At 43.5% G+C, this 15,687-nt stretch overlaps 1 protein-coding gene across 3 annotated transcripts in view; it reads left to right on the top strand.

The window, feature by feature from the left end:
• Positions 1-15,687, top strand: part of STON1 (stonin 1) — a 62,770-nt gene that overhangs the window by 34,792 nt on the left and 12,291 nt on the right. For all 3 annotated transcript variants that reach the window (XM_017548516.2, XM_037745721.1, XM_037745720.1), the window contains exon 2: positions 10,160-12,136. In XM_017548516.2, the coding sequence (XP_017404005.1) occupies positions 10,207-12,136 (1,930 nt within the window). In that variant the 5' untranslated portion in view covers positions 10,160-10,206. The remainder of the gene's footprint in view (positions 1-10,159; positions 12,137-15,687) is intronic.

Raw genomic sequence — 15,687 nt, 5'->3', positions numbered from 1 at the left:
GGTATTCCAGATTGAAAACAAACCTTTGAAAAGTAGGGGGCATTCAGGCTGGGATGGAATCCACAGCTAAGGAAAAAGCCAGGGAATTAGAATAGAGGAATCTTGGCTATGGAGGAAGGCAGCTGGGGACTTGGCGCCAGGAGTCCTTGGTTCCCAGCTCTGCACTGACTGGACTTGAGACCTTGGGGAAAGTGCCCAAATGCTGTGGTCTGCTCTGTATTGTCACGCAGTTTAAATGAGATGTTGCCTGTTGTTGGAAGTAGTTGCTCGGTACCGCAAGAAAAATTAGCACTGAGACAAAGGATCTTTCAGTAGTAATGCAATTATTACTTCCTGGACTGCAGGAAGGGTACTCTTGCTAGCCTTTCTGCCACAAGAGTACAATGAACAAAGGAAAACACACAAATTTATTCATTACACATTTGTGATCATCCTTTCTGCTGTGTCTGCTCTCGGTTGGCTGGAGTCAGACCTCACAATTTAAAGTAAAACCTGATTGGCTAACAGCTTAAAACTTTTCTAAACAGGTAAAAGCAGTGGAGAGCTGGGACATACCTGTGAGCATATCCAGCATAGATATCTTGGTTAAAGTACAAGGACATAGAATTACTACCTGCCTGTAAGCATGGCATGTCTAACAGCTACATAGGATAGGGCCTAACAAAGTTATTAGCACACTATTTTTAACAAGAAAGGAAACTTTAAAAAGGAATTTTTCTACTTCCCACACCTGTGAAGGGCCTTCTGGGAGGCACAAGTACATATCTAGACCAACTCTACTTGTAACGCAAGAACAAAACAAAACAAGTTGTTGCCACTTGAATACTTTTGGATTCCAATGTCTCAAAGTGCATAGGGTAAAATAGCAGATGACTGAGGAAGATGCATCTAAACTTCTGTGAGCCTTCTTATCTCTTGGAGACCCAATAGGCTTCTAACAGACCAAGGCTCTGGACAGGGTGTGGCCCACTTTTCCTATGAGAGGATTAGGAGGGAAGGAAGCTGCTGCATGGAATTGATCTTAGTTGCTGACTTTGTGCCAACTGGCTGGTGGGGTTTTGAGACCAGAATAGAAAGATGAAGTCATACAGAGGGAGGAGGTGAAAGAGGTGCGAGAAATGGAAGCGAGTATAAAAAAGATTGATAGGCTGGGCATGATGGCTCATGTCTGCAATCCCAGCACTCTGGGAGGCTAAGGCAGGTGCTGACCACGAGGTCAGGAGTTCAAGACCAGCCTGGCCAACACAGTGAAACCCAGTCTCTACTAAAAATACAAAAATTAGCCGGGTGCAGTGGTGGGTGCCTGTAATCTCAGCTATTTGGGTGGCTGAGGCAGGAGACTTGCTTGAACCTGGGAGGCGGAGGTTGCAGTGAGCCAAGATTGTGCCACTGTACTCCAGCCTGGGTGACAGAGCAAGACTCTGTCTGGAAAAAAAAAAATGATAAAGGAAGATAGCAAGAGATTCAAGAGGAGAGGAAGAGGAGCACAGTGGGAAACAGGCCTCCCCTTGACAGTGGGAAATCAGAGCTGCTGACTCCTGAACATTATCAGACTTCCAGGACAAAGGTTTGGGTTCCTGTTGGGCACCATATGAAGTTCTGTTTGTTTGAATAAAATGCACATCACATTTGCCGAGGGCTTTTTTTTTTTTTTTTTTTGAGACAGAGTTTCGCTGTTGTTGTCCAGACTGGAGTGCAATGGCACGATCTCGGCTCACTGCAACCTCCGCCTCCTGGGTTCAAGCAATTCTCCTGCCCCAGCCTCCTGAGTAGCTGGAACTACAGGCACGCACCATCATGCCCAGCTAATTTTTGTATTTTTAGTAGAGATGGGGCTTCACCTTGTTGACCAGGATGGTCTCGATCTCTTGACCTCGCAATCCACCCGCCTTGGCCTCCCAAAGTGCTGGGATTATAGGCGTGAGCCACCACGACGGGCCTGCCGAGTGCTTTCTATGAAAGAGCCCTATACAGGGGTGAAAGGTGGACAGTGAGGGGTAGGAGTGCACTTTACATAGATTTGGGGTTCAAGGTAGGAGATTTTTGTTTTGAGACTGAGTCTTGCTCTGTCTCCCAGGCTGGAGTGCAGTGGTGTGATCTTGGCTCACTGCAACCTCTGCTTCCCAGATTCAAGCAGTTCTCTGCTTCAGCCTCCCGATAGCTGGGATTATGGGCACCTGCCACCATGCCTAATTTTTTATTTTTTGTAGAGACAGGGATTTCGCCATCTTGGCCAGGCTTGTCTTGAACTCCTGACCTGGTGATCTACCCATTCAGCCTCCCAAAGTGCTGGGATTACAGGTATGAGCCACCATGCCCAGCTGAAGTAGGAGATTTTTGTGTAAGGTTTGCTTAAAAAAAATTTCAGGGCTGCTTACAAAGTAATGGGCTTGATTTCTTTTGTCCTGCTTATGGAAATTGGTTTATTTGCCTCATAATAACCCAAAACTAAAGACACCAACACCACTGTTGCAAATTTTGAAGCTACAAGGAAAGCTGAGGAGGCGAAATTTTTGGCATACATCAGAATTGTGTTCAGTCTGAAATGGGATTATTTCTTTTTTCTTTTCTTTTTAATAAACCCAACTAAAGTAAATATTTTCCCAAGCTCTCACCCTATAGGAGGAGTTATTTTGGCTGGATGCCTTTTGAAGAGGGTGAGATGGAGATGGGTCAGAAATAGTGTTGCTGATTTCCCACCTCTGAGCTTCCTGGTGGGTCCCCTTGAAACTGTGCTCTCTCTGCTCTGAGGGAAGGTGCTTCATGGCAGCTTCAGTCTAAGAACAGTGACGGTGAAATGGCTTCCAGAGAGCCAGCAGCCTGGGCCACCCTCCACTGTGTGTTTTTGTGCCCTCAGGAATGTGTGGATGCAGCAAATGACAACAGTGAGTGCTCTGTCCCTAGCGAGCCCCAGGCCCTCTCTCTCTTTGTGTTGGCTATTTTCCAAGGTTGAGTGACTACATTGGTTGAAGCTTCATTATCCACAAGGGGAGGCAAGACAGTGGGCTGGAGGGAGAAAAATAGGCCTTTCCCATGGGCATGATTCCAGCAGGTTTTGCATTTTTACATCGGTAGATCTCAGGGAGTTTCATTTTCTGTCAGTTTGGACATTTGCCCTATCCCAGCTATTTGGGAGGCTGAGGTAGGAGGATCACTTGAGCCCAGGAATTTGAGACTGGTCTGGGAAACATAGCAAGACATCTCCTCAGAAAGATAAATATCCTAGCACTAAGGCTCATGTACTTAGTGGTAATACAATTTCTGCTTTTGGCAAATTTTCCACTGGGTGTCAACCACCATAGCATCACTTTAGAGTTGGAAAGGACCACAGAGCTCATTCTAGTGTAATCACTGAATGTCCGGGGAGGCTGTGCACACAGCTAATGAGTGACAGAGCAGTGCCCAGAATTTGGGTTACCCAAGCCCCACATCATTGTTGTGGTCCTTACATTTCATTGCCTCTGGTGTTATTAGAATAATTTCAATAATTTGTTGTATCAAGTTGGGCTGAAGTGATCCTGGTTTTTCCATGCCTAGGTATATACTCAAGAGAAATGATCACATGAAACTTATATACAAATATTCAGAGCAGCATTATTCAAAATAGCTAAAAAGTGGAAATAAACCAAATGTCTATCAACTGATAAATGGATAAACAAAATGTGATATTTCCATGCAGTGGACTACTATTCAGCCATAAAAAGAAAGGAAGCACTGATATGTGCTACAACATGGATGACCTTGGAAACATTATGCTAGGTGAAAGAAGCCAGACACAAAAGCCATATGTTGTATGATTCGATTTATATGAAATGTCCTGAAAGGCAAATTCATAGAGACAGAAGTTAGTGTAGTGGTTTTCAGGGCTGGTGGCAAGGGGAGTATGTGGAGTGACTACCAATAAATATACAGGGTTTATTATTGGGACGATAAGAATGTTGTAGAATTTGGCCAGGTGTGGTGGCTCACGCCTGTAATCCCAGCACTTTGGGAGGCCCACGTGTGTAGATCACTTGAGGTCAAGAATTCGAGACCTGCCTGGCCAACATGGCGAAACCCCGTTTCTACTAAAAATACAAAAATTAGCCAGGCGTGGTAGTGCGTGCCTGTAATCCTAGCTACTCAGGAGGCTGAGTCAGGAGAATTGCTTGAACCTGGGAAGGTTGCAGTGAACTGAGGGCACATCACTGCACTCCAGCCTGGGTGACAGAGTGAGACTCCATCTCAAAAAAAAGAATTGCTGTGGAAATTGATAGTTGTGATGGTTGCACAATTCTGCTAACATACTAAAAGGCACTGAATTGATACTTTTTTTAAAAGGGTGAATTTACGGTATAAGAATTATATCTCAATAAAGCCGTTATTTAAAACATCCTGGCTCTACGCCTTTTTTTATTTGTTTATTTTTACTTTTTTTTTTTTTGATCTTTTTGTTTTTTTCCTTTTTGTGGAGAACGGGGTCTCGCTATATTGCCCAGGCAGGTCTCGAACTCCTGGGCTCAAGCTATCCTCCCGCCTCTGCCTCCCTAAGAGCTGGGATTACAGGCGTGAGCCACAGCGTCGGGCCCTGGCTCTACCTCTTACTGTCTGGGCCACTTTAGGCAATGAACCTAAACCCAAGTCATCTCAGCTATGAAAGAAGAATAATAATACACTTCACAGGGTCTTTTTGATAACTGAGATTGTGAATTTTAAAATACTTCTAAACTGTAAACTTCACGTATTTTTGGGCTGTCAATGGGTTCTAAGTTCTTTATAAATTGGATTTTTAATCTTTTCCTCTTGTATTTTTCACAATAATAACAAGATCTGGGTACATAGTGGTCACTCAGATAAACATTTATTGAATTAGGCCGCCACAGTGGCTCACGCCTGTAATCCCACCACTTTGGAAGGCCGAGATGGGCGGTTCACGAGGTCAGGAGTTCAAGACCAGCATGGCCAAGGTGGTGAAACCCCGTCTCTACTAAAAATACAAAAATTAGCTGGGCATGGTGGTACATGTCTGTAATTCCAGCTACTCAGGTGGCTGAGGCAGGAGAATCACTTGAATCCAGGAGACGGAGGTTGCAGTGAGCCGAGATCGGGCCATTGCACTTAAGCTTGGGCAACACAGCAAGACTCTGTCTCAAAAAAAAAAAAAAAAAGATTTATTGAATGGATTCAAATGTATTCCAATTTTATTCAGTTGTGGTAAATGAAACTACATAACAGGAGAGCTACTCTTTTAAGAGTTTTTAAGTGCACAAAACGTTATGAACAATATGTGCCTCATTGTACAGCAGCACTCTAGAACTTTTTCATCTTACGTAACTGAAACTATATCCATTGAACAGCAACTTCCCATTTTTACTTCCTCCCAGTTCCTGGCAACCACCATTTTACTTTCTGCTGCATGAGTTTGAGCACTTTACATACTTCGTATAAGAGGAGTTATGTAGGATTTGTCCTTCTGTGATAGGCCTTACTGCACTTAGCATAATGTGCTGAAGGTTCATCTATGTTGCAGCCTGCATCAGAATTTTCTTCCTTTTAATACTGAATAATATTCTGTTGTATGAATATGCTGCATTTTCTGCATGCATCGATCCACTGATGAACATTTGGGTTTTTCCATCTGTTGACTATTATAAATAATGATGCAATGAATATGAGAAGGCAAATATTTTTTCAAGACCTTGTTTTCAATTCTTTTGGATAAATACCCAGAAGTGAGATTGCTGGATGATATGGTAGTTCTATTTTTATTTTATTTTATTTTTTGGATATGGTGTTTTGTTCTTGTTTCCCAGGCTGGAGTGCAATGGCGTTATATCTGCTCACTGCAACTTGTGCCTCCTGGGCTCAAGCAATTCTGCCTCAGCCTGCCAAGTAGCTGAGATTACAGGCGCTTGCCACCACGCCCAGTTAATTTTGTATTTTTAGTAGAGATGGGATTTCACCATGTTGGCCAGGCTTGTCTCAAACTCCTGATCTTAGGTGATCCACTGTCTTGGCCTCCCAGTGTGCTGGGATTTCAGGCGTGAGCCACTGTACCTGGCCCTATTTTTAATTTTTTGAGGGCTTTCCATAGTGTTCTCCAGAGTGGCTGCACCACTTTACATTCCCACCAACAATACACAAGGGTTCCAATTTCTTATATCCTTGCCAGGATTTGTTATTTTCCTTTTTTTTTTTTTTTTTNTTTTCTGAGACAAAGTCTCACTCTGTCACCTAGGCTGAAGTGCAGTGGTGTGATCTTGGCTCACTGCAACCTCCGCCTTCTGGATTCAAGCGATTCCCATGCCTCAGTCTCCTGAGTAGCTGGAATTACAGGCACCTGCCACCACGCCCGGCTAATTTTTGTATTTTTAGTAGAGACGGAATTTCACCATGTTGGCCAGGCTGGTCTTGAACTCATGACCTCAAGTGATCCACCCGCCACTGCTTCCCAAAGTGCTGGGATTATAGGCATGAGCCACCTCGCCCGGCCATATTTTCATTTTTTAAAAAGAAAATAATGGCCATTCTAAAAGGTATGAGATGATATCTCATTGTAATTTTGATTTGCATTTTCCTGATGATTAGTGATGCTGAACATATTTTCATATACTTTCTGGCCGTTCGTATGTCTTTTTGGAGACATATCCAAGTACTTTGCCAATTACTACATTGCATGATTTATTTTTTTGCTGTTGAGTTTATTGAGTTCCTTATGTTTTGGATATTAATTCCTTATCAGAAATACTGTTTGCAAATGTTTTCTCCTATTCTTTATGTTACCTTTTTACTTTGTTGATTGCTTCCTTTGCTGTGCAGAAACTTTAAGTTTAATGGTGTTTTACTTTTCTGTTTCTGCTTTTGTTGCCTGTGCTTTGCTGCCATATCCAAGAAATGATTGCCAAGACCAATGTTAAGAAGATTTTCCTCTGCGTTTCTTTCTAAGAGTTTTATAGTTTTGGCCGGGCACGGTGGCTCACCCCTGTAATCCCAGCACTCTGGGAGGCTCAGGTGGGTGCATCATGAGGTCAGGAGTTTCAGACCAGCCTGACCAACATGGTGAAACCCCGTCTCTTCTAAAAATACAAAAATTAGCCGGGTGTGGTGGCACGCACCTGTAGTCCCAGCTACTCAGGAGGCTGAGACAGGATAATCGCTTGAACCCAGGAGGTGGAGGTTGCAGTGAGTCAAGATTGTGCCACTGCACTTCAGCCTGGGCATAGAGCAAGACTCCATCTCAAAAAAAAAAGTTTTATAGCTTCAAGTCTTATGTTTAAATCTTTTATCCATTTTTTTTCCTTTGGAAGTGCAGTGGTGCAAACTCGGCTCACCACAACCTCTGCCTCCCAGGTTCAAGCAATTCTTCTGCCTCAGCCTCCTGCGTAGCTGGGATTACAGGAGTGCACCACCGGGCCTGGCTAATTTTTTTGTATTTTTAGTAGAGATGGGGGTTTCGCTGTGTTGGCCAGGCTGATCTTGAACTCCTGACCTCAGGTGATCTATTCACCTCAGCCTCCCCAAGTTGTTGGGATTACAGGCGTAAGTCACTGCACCTGGCCTCTTTGATCCATTCTGAGTTGATTGTTGTGTATGGTATAAAACAAGCTTCTCTAGCCTGCAGCCCACAGACCACATGTGGCCCAGGATGGCTGCCCAACACAAATTTGTAAGCTTTCTTAAAACATTATGAGATTTTTTTTTCTTCTCTTCTCTCTTTTTTTTTTTCCAGGTCATCAGCTATCATTAGTGTTAGTGTATTTTCTGTGTGACCCAAAACAGTTCTTCTTGTTCTTCTTCCTTTTTTTTTTTTTTTGAGACAGAGTCCCTCTTTGTTGCCCAGACTGTAGTGCAATGGTGTAATCTCAGCTCACTGCAATCTCCGCCTCCCAGGTTCTAGTGATTCGCCTGCCTTAGCCTCCCAGGTAGCTGGGATTAGAGGTACCTACCACCACTCCTGGCTAATTTTTGTATTTTTAGTAGAGATGGGGTTTTGCCATGTTGGCCAGTCTGGTCTCGAAATCCTGACCTCAAGTGATCTACCTGCTTTGGCCTCCCAAAGTGTTGGGATTACAGACAGGTATGAGCCACTGCACCTGACCTCAATTCTTCTTCCAATGTAGCCATTGGAAGTCAAAAGGTTGGACATCCCTGGTATGTGATAACAGTTTAGTTTCATTCTTTTGCACATGAATATCGAGTTTCTCCAACACCATTTTATTGAGACAGAGTTTCACTCTCGTTGCCCAGGCTGGAGAGCAATGACCCAGTCTCGGCTCACTGCAGCCTCTGCCTCCCAGGTTCAAGTGATTTTCCTGCCTCAGCCTCCCAAGCAGCTGGGATTACAAGTATGTGCCACCACGCCCAACTAATTTTTTGTGTTTTTAGTAGATGTGGGGTTTCACCATGTTGGCTAGGCTGATCTCAAACTCCTAACCTCAGGTGACCTGCCCACCTTGGCTTCCCAAAGTGCTGGGGTTACAGGCGTAAGCCACTGCACCCAGACCTCTTTTCTTTTTAAATATAGGTGTTTGGATTCTCTCTGGATACTGGTTTTTCTGCATCCCATAAGTTTTGGTGTGCCGTTTTCATTTTTTTTTGTCTCAAGATATTTTCTAATTTTCTTTTTTATTTCTTCTTTGATCCATTGGTTGTTCAAGAATATGTTGTTTAATTTTCACATATTTCTGAATTTTTAAGTTTTCCTTCTATTATTAATTTCTAGTTTCATTCCATTGTGGTTAGAAAAAGTGTTTGTGTGATTTTAATCCTCTCACATTTTTAATATTTGTTTTGTAACGTAACATATGATCTGCTTTGGAGAATGTTCTATGTGTGCTTGAGAGGAATATGTGTTCTGCTGCTGTTGGGTGGAATGTTCTGAATATGTCTAGAGTTTTGTTTAGTTTATAGTGTTCAGGTCCTCTGTTTCTTTAGTGGTCTTCTATCTGGATGTTCTATGTATTGTTGAAAGTATGGTGTTGAAATCTCCTATTATTAATGAGTGGCTATTTCTCCCTTTAGTTCTGTCAATGTTTGCTTCATGTATTTGGGTGCTCTGATGTTGGGTATATGTGTGTGTATATATATATGTATGTGTGTGTGTGTGTGTGTGTGTGTGTGTGTGTGTATGTGTGTGTGTTTTGAGACGGAGTCTCACTCCATCATCCAGGCTGGAGTGCAGTGACACTATCACAGTTCACTGTAACCTCTGCTCCCAGGTTCAAGTAATTCTTTTGCCTCAGCCTCCCCAGTAGCTAGGATTACAGGTGCCTGCCACCATGCTTGGCTAATTTTTGTATTTTTAGTAGAGATGGGGTTTCACCATTTTGGCCAGGCTGGTCTCTAACTCCTGACCTTAGGTGACCTGCTTGCCTTGGCCTCCCAAAGTGCTGGGATTACAGTTGTGAGCCACTATTCCTGGCTGGATTAATGTATATTTATAATTGTTATATCTTCCTGGTGAATTGACTCTTTCATCGTTATATAATGTCCTTCTTTGTTTCCAACGATGGTTTTTGACTTCAAGTTTATTTTGCTTAGATATGGCTACTCCTGCTCTCTCTTGGATATCATTTTCATGGAATATCTTTTTCCATCCTTTCACTTTCAGCATATGTGTGTCCTTAAATCTAATGTGAGTCCCTTATAGACAGCATATAGTTGGATCTTGTTTTTTTATTTAATTTTATTTTATTTTATTTATTTATTTTTTTTGAGATGGAGTTTCGCTCTTGTTACCCAGGCTGGAGTGCAATGGCGCGATCTCAGCTCACCGCAACCTCCGCCTCCTGGGTTCAGGCAATTCTCCTGCCTCAGCCTCCTGAGTAGCTGGGATTACAGGCATGCGCCACCATGCCCAGCTAATTTTTTGTATTTTTAGTAGAGACGGGGTTTCACCATGTTGACCAGGATGGTCTCGATCTCTTGACCTCGTGATCCACCCGCCTCGGCCTCCCAAAGTGCTGGGATTACAGGCTTGTGCCACCGCGCCCGGCCCTATTTTTAATCCTCTTAGCCAACAACAGAGTTATAATTTTTAAGCATTTCTTTGAACTTGGTTAATCTGTAAATCTGGATGCCTTTATATCCAAATATTTATCAGAACTAAAGACCTTTAGTAACTATTCCCCCCTTCATTTTATATGCCTATTTTCTCTTTATTTATTTATTTTTTTAACAGAGACAACATATTTGATTCCTTGTCAAGACCACAGTCTGATCCCAAAGATGTGCTCCACAAACCCAGGCAACTGGGTCACCTTTGATGATGATCCTGCTTTCCAATCTTCTCAAAAGTCAAAGAATTTTCCTCTGGAGAATCAAGGTGTCTGTAGACCAAATGGACTGAAGCTGAACCTTCCTGGCCTCAGGGAATTTCCTAGTGGATCTTCTTCCACCAGCAGCACCCCTCTCTCCTCCCCCATTGTAGACTTTTATTTCAGTCCAGGACCTCCAAGTAACTCTCCTCTTTCTACACCTACCAAAGACTTCCCAGGTTTTCCTGGCATCCCCAAAGCGGGAACTCATGTGCTTTATCCTATTCCGGAATCATCTTCAGACAGCTCGCTCACAATACCAGGAGGAGGATCTTCTTTACTGCCTCCCAGACCAACCTGTTTATCTCATGCCTTGTTACCCAGTGACCACTCTTATACACACCCAGCTCCCAAAGTAGGCCTTCCAGATGAAATTAACCCTCACCAGGCTGAAAGCCTAGAATTCCAAAGTGATGATCTTCCCCAGTTTCGGTATTTTCGAGAGGACTGTGCTTTTTCAAGTCCATTTTGGAAAGATGAAGGCAGTGATTCCCAGTTCACCCTTGACCCACCAGGCAGCAAAAAGATGTTCTCATCAAGAGACAGAGAGATGCCTATTGATCAAAAAAGCCTAAATAAATGTTCACTCAACTATATCTGTGAGAAGCTTGAACACCTTCAGTCAGCTGAGAACCAAGACTCACTTAGAAGTTTGTCTATGCACTGTCTATATGCTGAAGAAAATGCCTCTGCCTTTGTCCCCCACACACTCTTCAGGAGTCAGCCAAAAGCCGGATGGTCTTTCATGCTGAGAATTCCTGAGAAGAAGAATATGATGTCTTCCCGGCAATGGGGACCAATTTTTCTGAAAGTTTTGCCTGGAGGAATTTTGCAGATGTATTATGAGCAGGGATTAGAAAAACCATTTAAAGAGATACAACTTGATCCACATTGTAGGCTTTCTGAACCCAAGGTTGAGAACTTTAGTGTAGCAGGAAAAATCCATACTGTGAAGATCGAACATGTGTCTTACACAGAAAAAAGGAAATACCATTCTAAGACAGAAGTAGTTCATGAACCAGACGTAGAACAGATGCTGAAGTTGGGGTCCACATCGTACCATGACTTCCTTGACTTTCTGACTACCGTGGAGGAGGAGCTGATTAAGTTGCCAGCTATTTCAAAACCAAAAAAGAACTACGAGGAGCAAGAAATTTCCTTGGAAATTGTGGACAACTTTTGGGGTAAAGTTACAAAAGAAGGAAAATTGGTTGAAAGTGCTGTGATAACTCAAATTTATTGCCTCTGCTTTGTGAATGGGAACCTGGAATGCTTTTTAACCTTGAATGATCTTGAGTTGCCTAAGCGAGATGAATCCTATTTTGGGAAGGACTCAGAAAAAAAGGGGATTGATATTCTTGATTACCATCTTCACAAGTGTGTGAAAGTACAAGAATTTGAGCAGTCAAGAATCATTAAGTTTGTATCTGTAGATGCCTGCCGTTTTGAGCTGTTGCGTTTCAAGACTTTGTATAACGGGGATGATCTTCCCTTTTCCTTGAAGTCTGTAGTGGTTGTCCAGGGAGCATATGTGGAACTTCAGGCTTTTGTCAACATGGCCCCATTGGTGCAGAGGTCATCCCATGCTGGTTCCTTAAGGTCCTGTGACAATATAATGATACACTTTCCTGTCCCATCGCAGTGGATCAAGGCCCTTTGGACCATGAACCTCCAGAGGCAGAAGTCTCTGAAAGCCAAAATGAACCGCCGGGCATGTCTGGGGAGTTTACACGAACTTGAATCTGAACCTGTCATTCAAGTCACCGTGGGGTCAGCAAAATATGAGAGTGCCTACCAGGCAGTGGTATGGAAGATAGACCGGCTTCCAGACAAAAATTCAAGTAAATATTCAACACCCTGTTTATTTTCATGGGAAATAGCTTAAATATTTTCACCTTCCTCTTTGGGTTGAAACCAGGTAGAGACAGATGGCAATTTGTCAGCTGAAGCCATGCTTTGGGGTGGGAGAGGGAACATTTAGCTAAATAGCTAGTTTATTTCTTTCCTTTTGCACCTATTTCTACCAGATAAGTTTAACTGTTTAACATTTAAAAAAAATATCATACAAAATACTATGCTAGACTAGAAATTTGTTGTGGATGGCAGCACTAAGAGAAAAGTTCGTGGATATCCATGGTTGAGATTAACCCATCAACTTCAAATGCTAAAAATGTTTCTGATACAGCTGAGATTCCCTAATTATTCTTTAAAGATCTGTCATTGTAAATGTACCAGAACTGTTTTGCATTCTCAGCCAATACCACTTCTTCCTTAGGTTTGCTCCCTGCTCTTTGAAATAAGACTGCTTTCATTTTTAGCCAAATTGATTTTTGTTGACTGAATTCACTTGGCCATCTCAACTGGTATTGCTTTTGTATTTGAGACAGGATTTCTCTCTGTTATCCAGGCTGGAGTGCAGTGGCATGATCATGGCTCACTGTAGCCTTTACTTCCCAGTCTCAAGTGAACTTCCTGTCTCAGCGTCCCCAGTACCTAGGATTACAGATGCATACCATCGTGCCTGGCTAATTTTTTGTTTTTTTAGTAGAGACGATGTCTTCCTGTGTTGCCCAGGCTAGTCTTGAATTCCTGGGCTCAAGGAATCCTTCCACCTTGGCCTCCCAAAATGCTAGGATTACAAGTGTGAGCCACCATGTGTGAATGGCCTTAACTGCTTGTTTTAGAATTAGGTGGACACACTTGAGTGTTAAAAATTCAGTTAATTTTTAAAAATTTTGCAAAGAAAACCATTATCTAGAAGTCAGAACTTGAAAAGACAGTTATAGTACTGCTTATTTTGGAGTAGTTTAAGTTAGTGGTAGGCTTAATAGAATAAAGTCTAAAACCAAATTTTAAAATTAGAGCTGTTCCCTATTTTAGTTGAGGTTTTTTTTTCCCTAGCACAGTGCTGGTCACTGGTCTCTTGAGTTAAACTGGGGGCAGGGCTGGGGGGCCTGAGTTGATCCATCCATCATTCCATCCATCCATCCATCCAAACCTTTACTGAGCATGTACTGTGTACCAAATGCCACATCAAGTGCTGGGGATAAAGATAAATAAAAATCGGATCCCTGTTTCCAGATGGCTTATAGCTGCTGTAGTCCTTCAGAGAAATTTAAGCTTGCCCCTCCAGGTTGTGGACTTAAGAGGAAGCATTTTTCTTTGGGGTGGGCTTAAGGCAGTGTTTCCCAAACCTGCCTATATTATTATTATTATTTTGAGACGGAGGCTGTCTCTGTTGCCCAGGCCGGAGGGCAGTGCAATCTCACTGCAAACTCTGCCTCCCGGGTTCAAGTGCTTCTCCTGCTTCAGCCTCCCGAGTAGCTGGGACTATAGACGTGTGCCACCACGCCTCACTTATTTTTGTGTTTTTAATAGAGATGGGGGTTTTGCCATGTTGGCCAGGCTAGCCTTGAACTCCTGACCGCAAGTGATCCACCTGCCTTGGCCTCCCAAAGTGTTGGGGTTACAGGTGTGAGCCACCATGCCCGGCCCCTGCTTTCTTCTATAACTTGGATAGAGAGGCAAACTGAACCATGTGCAGATTATCTTTATGCCAGGGAGACCAGTTTTGAGGTCTTCATACAGGTTCAAAATGGTCTATTCTGAAAGTTATTTGTGCTAGTTTTAGGTTAGAGGGGTTAAACAAAATCAGAATATTGGCTTTCATTTTGCTAAACAAAAGGGGAAAGAGAAGCAGGCAGAAAGGCAGGCAGGCTGGAATGGCTACTGGAACCTCCTGGATCTGCAGGCTTCCTGTGAAATCTGGATGATAAACTAACTCCTGCTGTTTGCCGTTGATCCTAGAGATGGTCACAGGATTGGAACAAAAGGTCCAAAGCAGTTTGCATAGACTCGAAGTGGTAATTATGCTTTTGAGAGAGCAGCACAACCGGCTCAACCTGCAGGCTTGTCCACCTGGTGTCAGAGGCCCCCTCTGTAGTCCATTCCTATTGCTCTACCTAGAGCAGGTGCATTCCAGGAGGCCCTGAAGGAACTAAGCCCTTGGCTAAGCCTGGCCAGGGTAACCACAGTTTTTTTTTTTAAATTGAGAACCCATACCAATCATCTTTCTTAATTTTGGAAGTACAGACATGTATAAAGCTTCTTGTGAAAATAATCCTGTTTATAACCCTGCACTTTTTTTTTCAGAGTTAATGGTGTAGTTAACTGATTCAATCAGTTTATTGAGAAGGAGGCTCACTCATTTATTCCACAAACATCTACTAAGTTTCTTCTAGTTATAGGCTGTGCGCTGAGTGCTTAGGAGATACAGACACAAACATGATTCCTACTCTACCAGAAACTTAACGTCTAGAAGGTGAGACAGACTCCGAAGCAGCTACCCAAAGGCACTGTGGGAAAGCGCACAGTTTCAGGCTTGTACAAACACGAACACTTAGGGATCCCAGGGGAAAGGGTGATAAACTGCCTGGGGACTAGGGAGGGCTTCGTGGAAGAGCGGATGGCTGGGAGAGTCAATTGAGTTTCCATCAAAGAAAGAAACAGCAGAACCACAGCTGTGTACGTGGGGGATCTTGCCTAAGTTTTACAGCCGAGGGAGTGGTGGGGGAAGAGACCAGTGTATTAGGACCAGTGGGCCATGCTGTGGGATGTGAAGTTTGTGTGTCACTGGGTCCTCTGGGTTGTCTGCAGGCATGACTGCTACAGAATTATATCTTGTTTCAGAAAGGCTGGCATGCAGTGCAGAGGAAAGATTTAGGAGTAGATTATAGACACAGGGAAGTTGGCAGGAGGTGAGGGATGCCGAGCAAAGGCAGTGGCAGTGAGAGGCAAGGGATGGGTGAGTGAATTCAGAGGAGGTGCCCCCAAATGATGATAGATTCTCTATGGGCATGAGGGGCAGGGAGGGGATGGGACACGGTCAGGGGCTCTGACTTTGGTGAATAGGTAGGCAATGGTCATTAGCTGAGATAGCCTGGGCTCTTCTCATCATCTGTCCTTTTAAAATCTGTTTCCCAGCCCTGGCCTCATGTTAGCATCATTAAAACTTCAAACACATACCCATACTTGGGCCCCATACCCTACTAATCAGGCTCTGTGAAGGTGAGGCCCAGTTATTGATGTTTATAAAGGCTCATGTGGCCAGAGTTGAGAACTACTGACCTGGTCCCCTAGGCAGGGATCGTTCTTGCTCTGCATATCCTTGTGTCTTCTAGAGCTCTATTATTGCTCTCCTGTGAGTGTTTATTTTTGAGATGGAGTCTTGCTCTGTCTCCCAGGCTGGAGTGCAGTGGCGCCATATTGGCTCACTGCAACCTCCACCTCACGGGTTCAAGCGATTCTTCTGCCTCAGCCTCCTGAGCAGCTAGGACTACAGGCGCATGCCACCACACCCAGCTGATTTTTAGTAGAGTTGGGGTTTCACCAT

The sequence above is a fragment of the Cebus imitator genome, unplaced genomic scaffold (assembly GCF_001604975.1).
Source record: "Cebus imitator isolate Cc_AM_T3 unplaced genomic scaffold, Cebus_imitator-1.0 Scaffold209, whole genome shotgun sequence".
Taxonomy (NCBI): domain Eukaryota; kingdom Metazoa; phylum Chordata; class Mammalia; order Primates; family Cebidae; genus Cebus; species Cebus imitator.
This window is presented reverse-complemented; position numbering and strand designations above follow the sequence as displayed.